The sequence below is a fragment of the Anolis carolinensis genome, unplaced genomic scaffold (assembly GCF_035594765.1).
Source record: "Anolis carolinensis isolate JA03-04 unplaced genomic scaffold, rAnoCar3.1.pri scaffold_14, whole genome shotgun sequence".
NCBI classification, from domain to species: domain Eukaryota; kingdom Metazoa; phylum Chordata; class Lepidosauria; order Squamata; family Dactyloidae; genus Anolis; species Anolis carolinensis.
In genome coordinates, this window is record NW_026943825.1 from 16,150,028 (window position 1) to 16,157,527 (window position 7,500).

Here is a 7,500-nt window from a genome sequence, read left to right on the forward strand (position 1 = left end):
TGAAATACGGTAAATATTCAAAAGCGTTTATTGGTATCTATTTTTCTTTTGAAATGTACCCGTAGCTGCTGCATTTCCCACCCTCGGCTTATACTCGAGTCAATAAGTTATCCCAGTTTTTTGTGGTAAAATTAGGTGCCTCGGTTTATTTTCGGGTCGGCTTATACTCGAGTATATACGGTATATAATCTACTTAATTTGAGTTGGCTTATACTCGAGTATATACAGTATATAATCTACTTAATTCGAGTCGGCTTATACTCGAGTATATACAGTATATAATCTACTTAATTCGAGTCGGCTTATACTCGAGTATATACGGTATATAATCTACTTAATTCGAGTCGGCTTATACTCGAGTATATACGGTATATAATCTACTTAATTCGAGTCGGCTTATACTCGAGTATATACGGTATATAATCTACTTAATTCGAGTCGGCTTATACTCGAGTATATACGGTATATAATCTACTTAATTCGAGTCAGCTTATACTCGAGTATATACGGTATATAATCTACTTAATTCGAGTCGGCTTATACTCGAGTATATACGGTATATAATCTACTTAATTCGAGTCGGTTTATACTCGAGTATATACAGTATATAATCTACTAAATTCGAGTCGGCTTATACTCGGGTATATACGGTATATAATCTACTTAATTCGAGTCGGCTTATACTCGAGTATATACGGTATATAATCTACTTAATTTGAGTCGGCTTATACTCGAGTATATACGGTTTATAATCTACTTAATTCGAGTCGGTTTATACTCGAGTATATACAGTATATAATCTACTTAATTCGAGTCGGCTTATACTCGAGTATATACGGTATATAATCTACTTAATTTGAGTCGGCTTATACTCGAGTATATACGGTTTATAATCTACTTAATTCGAGTCGGTTTATACTCGAGTATATACAGTATATAATCTACTTAATTCGAGTCGGCTTATACTCGAGTATATACGGTATATAATCTACTTAATTTGAGTCGGCTTATACTCGAGTATATACGGTTTATAATCTACTTAATTCGAGTCGGCTTATACTCGAGTATATACGGTTTATAATCTACTTACTTCGAGTCGGCTTATACTCGAGTATATACGGTATATAATCTACTTAATTTGAGTCGGCTTATACTCGAGTATATACGGTTTATAATCTACTTAATTCGAGTCGGCTTATACTCGAGTATATACGGTATATAATCTACTTAATTCGAGTCGGCTTATACTCGAGTATATACGGTATATAATCTACTTAATTCGAGTCAGCTTATACTCGAGTATATACGGTATATAATCTACTTAATTCGAGTCGGCTTATACTCGAGTATATACGGTATATAATCTACTTAATTCGAGTCGGTTTATACTCGAGTATATACAGTATATAATCTACTTAATTCGAGTCGGCTTATACTCGGGTATATACGGTATATAATCTACTTAATTCGAGTCGGCTTATACTCGAGTATATACGGTATATAATCTACTTAATTTGAGTCGGCTTATACTCGAGTATATACGGTTTATAATCTACTTAATTCGAGTCGGTTTATACTCGAGTATATACAGTATATAATCTACTTAATTCGAGTCGGCTTATACTCGAGTATATACGGTATATAATCTACTTAATTTGAGTCGGCTTATACTCGAGTATATACGGTTTATAATCTACTTAATTCGAGTCGGTTTATACTCGAGTATATACAGTATATAATCTACTTAATTCGAGTCGGCTTATACTCGAGTATATACGGTATATAATCTACTTAATTTGAGTCGGCTTATACTCGAGTATATACGGTTTATAATCTACTTAATTCGAGTCGGTTTATACTCGGGTATATACAGTATATAATCTACTTAATTCGAGTCGGCTTATACTCGAGTATATACGGTATATAATCTACTTAATTTGAGTCGGCTTATACTCGAGTATATACGGTATATAATCTACTTAATTCGAGTCGGTTTATACTCGAGTATATACAGTATATAATCTACTTAATTCGAGTCGGCTTATACTCGGGTATATACGGTATATAATCTACTTAATTCGAGTCGGCTTATACTCGAGTATATACGGTATATAATCTACTTAATTCGAGTCGGCTTATACTCGGGTATATACGGTATATAATCTACTTAATTCGAGTCGGCTTATACTCGAGTATATACGGTATATAATCTACTTAATTTGAGTCGGCTTATACTCGAGTATATACGGTTTATAATCTACTTAATTCGAGTCGGTTTATACTCGAGTATATACGGTATATAATCTACTTAATTCGAGTCGGCTTATACTCGAGTATATACGGTATATAATCTACTTAATTCGAGTCGGCTTATACTCGAGTATATACGGTATATAATCTACTTAATTCGAGTCGGCTTATACTCGAGTATATACAGTATATAATCTACTTAATTCGAGTCGGCTTATACTCGAGTATATACAGTATATAATCTACTTAATTCGAGTCGGCTTATACTCGGGTATATACGGTACTTACATTGCAAGGAAGGGGGCGAAACGGGAGGGCGAAAAAGCGGCACCGCAGCACAGCACACGCAGGGTTGGGGCCCCTCGAGGGCATCTAGTCCAGGATCTCCTTGATGCACCAGCAGCAGAGGAGGAGGAAGAGGCATTCCTGGAGGACCCGCACCACCCCGTAGCGCAGGCCACCCCGGTGCCGGACCTTGGACATCGGGAAGGCCTGGCGCTGGGGGGCTCCCCGTGGCCAGTATTGGGGTGGGACCCCCGGACGGGGCCTCAGGAACCTCTGCATCTCGTCCCGGGTCCGGACTGGCTCTTGGCCGGCTTCGGCGGTGCTCTTGCCTCCCTTTGTGCCGCCTGGAAGCTTCTCTCTCTCTCTGCCTGTCATGGGTTGTTGTTGTTGTTGTTATTATTATTATTATTATCCCAGGCACCACGAACCTTCCGAGTTCAGTCGCAAGCCTCATGATGCTGGTTGGGGGGTGATAGTGCCCTGCGGAGGGGAGAACTATCATCCGCCACTGATTGTGCCAGAACAGAAGGAAAAGCACGCGGCGCATAAAGGATGTGATCATGCTCGCGGAAGTGCATTAGACTGAACTGTTAATCCCCGTCTACATTTATCATATGGTTATTGAGGCCCCCAACCCATGTCCCCATTGAAAACATCTTGCTGTAGCCTATTATCTATCTATATATATAAAAGAGTGATGGCATCATGGCGACGCACAAAACAACAAAACTACAGGCCCCCCAACCTCGAAATTTGACAACACAACCCATCATCCATGCCTCTAGGTTGATACAACAAAAAGAAAAGAAAAATAAAGTCCTAATTAGAGGAAGAGGAATAATTGCTTTTATCCAATTGCTGCCAGTTAGAAGGCTAAGCTCCTCCAACTTGGTCTCCTAGCAACCCAATAAAAAATAATAAAAAACACTAAAAATTAATACAATAAAATACTATAATAACAGAAAATAACTAAAAATAATACAAGAAAATAATAAAATATAATAAATAAAAAGATAACTTACAATAAAATTAATAAAAAATTGCAAATAACATCAAATAAAAATTACACAACAATTTTTAACCAATACCACCACCACTTTGCCACAGCAACGCGTGGACGGGCACAGCTAGTATATATATAAAAGAGTGATGGAATCACGGCAGCGGACAAAACAACAAAACTAAACACCCCACAACCTCAAAAATTGACAGCACAACCCCTCATCCACGTCTCTGAGTTGATACAACAAAAAGAAAAGAAAAATAAAGTCCTAATTAGATGGAGAGGAATAATTGTTTTTATCCAATTGCTGCCAGTTAGAAGGCTAAGCTCCGCCCACTTGGTCTCCTAGCAACCCACTCAGCCCAGGGGACAGGCAGAGATAGGCCTTATCTGATTTTAACTGGATTATATGGCAGTGTAGACTCAAGACCCTTCCACACAGCTATATTACCCATTTATAATCTTATATTATCTGCTTTGAACTGCATTATTATAAAATTAATTAATTAATTATTATAGTACCGTTATTATTAAAATAAAATTATTATTATTATTATACACTATTCTATTATTATTATATTATATTATTATATATTCTATTAATATTATATATTATTATTCTATTATTCTATTTTATATATATATATTTTTTATTGTATTATTATTATTATTAGTGACACAAAGACATAGTATGACACAGCAAACGAGATCTATATGCTGGGTTTCGTATCACAGAATCACAAGTCGAACACTTCCCAAGCGTTTAGGATTGTGTGATGTATATTATTATTATTATTATTATTATTATTATTATTATTATATTATGACACAGCAAACAAGATAGATATGCTGGATTTCATATCACAAGTCGAACACTTCCCAAGTGTCTAGGACTGTGTGATGATGCACGCAGATCCCAGCAGGGTGGCCTTTTGCAGTTGGCAGAATAAAATAATAATAATAATATACATCACACAATCCTAAACATCACCTAATCCTAAATTATTATTATTAATATTAATATTAATATTGAGGCTCTATAATAATAATAATAATAACTTTATTTTTATACCCCGCCTCTATCTCCCCGGAGGGGACTCAGGGCGGCTTACATGGGGCCAAGCCCGAATAAAAACAGTAGCAGTATAAAACACAGCAATAGACAACAACTTGCACAATAAAAAAAATAATAATTAAACATTAGCCAATAAAAACAAGAACGAATAAAAACATGGATTAAAACTGAGAGATTGTAAAAGTAGACTGGGTAAGGTGCACCATATAAATATTGTAAACACAAGGTGACTGAGAAAGTGCTGCAAATTCTGGAAGTGCAAATTGGGATGGGAATATTGTATTATTCTCTATTGTATTATTATTGTTGTTGTTGTTTTTGTTGTTGTTATGGCTGGATGGCCACCTGTCGGGGGTGCTTTGATTGTGCCTTTCCTGCCTGGCAGGGGGCTGGACTAGATGGCCTTTGGGGTCCTCCAACTCTTTGATTCTATGACTCTATGAAATGAAAACGCAGACGGCCAGTCTCAAGAGAGGGATGATGGCTTTAATAAGCAGGCAGCAGCAATGTGTCTGGCTTGGCTTGGTTTGCAAAGCAGCTTTTCTCATTCGTTTGTTCCTTTTTGTCCAGGGTTCAGGGCTTCTCCCAGAAGAAGGCGTTGCAGGCCACGGTCAAGGCGGCCACCAGGACCACGAACTCGGAAAAGTCCACCTCGCCATCGCCGTTCTCGTCCAAGTCGTGCAGGATCTTGTCCACCGCCTCCGTGTCCTTCTGGGACTACACACGCAAGGAGACAACGTCACACATACCAGGGGTTATCACTGATTATCATCATTATTATTATTATTATTATTATTATTATTATTATTATTATTATGGCACAGCAAACAAGATAAACATGCTGGATTTCATATCACAAAATCACAAGTCGAACACTTCCCAAGTGTCTAGGACTCTGTGATGTATTATTATTATTATTATTATTATTATTATTATTATTATTATTATGGCACAGCAAACAAGATAGACATGCTGGATTTCGTATCACAAAATCACAAGTCGAACACTTCCCAAGTGTCTAGGACTCTGTGATGTATTATTATTATTATTATTATTATTATTATTATTATTATTATTATTATTTTATTATGGCACAGCAAACAAGATAGACATGCTGGATTTCATATCACAAAACCACAAGTCGAACACTTCCCAAGTGTCTAGGACTGTGTGATGTATTATTATTATTATTATTATTATTATTATTATTATTATTATTATTATTATTATGGCACAGCAAACAAGATAGACATGCTGGATTTCGTATCACAAAACCACAAGTCGAACACTTCCCAAGTGTCTAGGACTCTGTGATGTATTATTATTATTATTATTATTATTATTATTATTATTATTATGGCACAGCAAACAAGATAGACATGCTGGATTTCGTATCACAAAATCACAAGTCGAACACTTCCCAAGTGTCTAGGACTGTGTGATGTATTATTATTATTATTATTATTATTATTATTATTATTATTATGGCACAGCAAACAAGATAGACATGCTGGATTTCGTATCACAAAATCTCAAGTCGAACTCTTCCCAAGTGTCTAGGACTGTGTGATGTATTATTATTATTATTATTATTATTATTATTATTATTATTATTATTATTATTATGGCACAGCAAACAAGATAGACATGCTGGATTTCGTATCACAAAATCACAAGTCGAACACTTCCCAAGTGTCTAGGACTGTGTGATGTATTATTATTATTATTATTATTATTATTATTATTATTATTATTGTATGACACAGCAAACAAGATAGATATGCTGTCTCTTATATAATCAGAGATAGAAGGAGACAATTATTCTCATTTATTATTATTATTATTATTATTATTATTATTATTATTATTATTATTATAGAATCAGAGCTGGAAGGAGACAATTATCATTATTATTATTATCATCATCATCATCATTTATCATTATAGAATCTTAGAGCTGGAAGAAGACAATTATTATCATTACTATTATTATTATTATAGAATCAGAGCTGGAAGGAGACAATTATTCTCTATTATTATTATTATTATTATTATTATTATTATTATTATTATTATTATTATAGAATCAGAGCTGGAAGGAGACAATTATTATCATTTATTATTATTATTATTATTATTATAGAATCTTAGAGCTGGAAGGAGACAATTATTATCATTATCATTTATTATTATTATTATTATTATTATTATTATTATTATAGAATCAGAGCTGGAAGGAGACAATTATTATCATTCTTTTCAAGATTATCTATTAGGCATGTCCGATCGATGAAAAAAGTGTTTCAATTCTCGTTTCTAAAGTAGGGGGCGCTTTGATATAGAAAGTATTTCCGATTTTTTCACCCAAAAATTTCGGATATTTCCGAAAATTCGTAATGATTCTAAATGTTTCTAAAATGGCGGACGCGCATGCGCAATCGCTACACACTGGGCTTGTATGGCAATCTTCCATGTGGACGCAGAGGACGTTAGCCCCCACCTTTGCGTCCATCGTGGAAGCTTCTGATTGGCCAGGGAGAGGCAGCCATGTTAGGCTGCGCTAAGCTCCCATTCAAGGTAAGTTGCAGAAACAAAAAAAAATTTAAATATTTTTAAAAATATATTTTAAAAAATTGGGGGGGGGGATTAACGAAACATTAAGAGACAATTAGAGAATGGGCCAACAATGGTTCGAATTACATTGCTGGTTGCGCTGTGAGACAATGTCTCGGAATGCGTATCAAAAAGTGAGAACAATCCGAAATAATTCCGATATACGTTTCAAAACGAATTTTTGGACATGTCTATTATCTATTATTGTTGTTGTTGTTGTTATTATTATTATTATAGAATGTAGAGCTGGAGGAGCATTCAATGATTATGATTT

General features: G+C 35.0%; 2 protein-coding genes across 4 annotated transcripts in view; both read right to left on the reverse strand.

Moving 5' to 3' along the window:
* Positions 1-3,738, reverse strand: part of LOC134294303 (mothers against decapentaplegic homolog 6-like) — a 19,428-nt gene extending 15,690 nt beyond the window's left edge. The window contains exon 1 of the mRNA XM_062964997.1: positions 2,539-3,738. Coding sequence (XP_062821067.1) covers positions 2,539-2,622 — 84 coding nt within the window. The 5' untranslated portion in view covers positions 2,623-3,738. The remainder of the gene's footprint in view (positions 1-2,538) is intronic.
* A 1,341-nt stretch (positions 3,739-5,079) lies between these two features.
* Positions 5,080-7,500, reverse strand: part of s100a1 (S100 calcium binding protein A1) — an 8,704-nt gene continuing 6,283 nt past the window's right edge. For all 3 annotated transcript variants that reach the window (XM_062965020.1, XM_062965021.1, XM_062965022.1), the window contains one exon: positions 5,080-5,330. In XM_062965020.1, the coding sequence (XP_062821090.1) occupies positions 5,187-5,330 (144 nt within the window). In that variant the 3' untranslated portion in view covers positions 5,080-5,186. The remainder of the gene's footprint in view (positions 5,331-7,500) is intronic.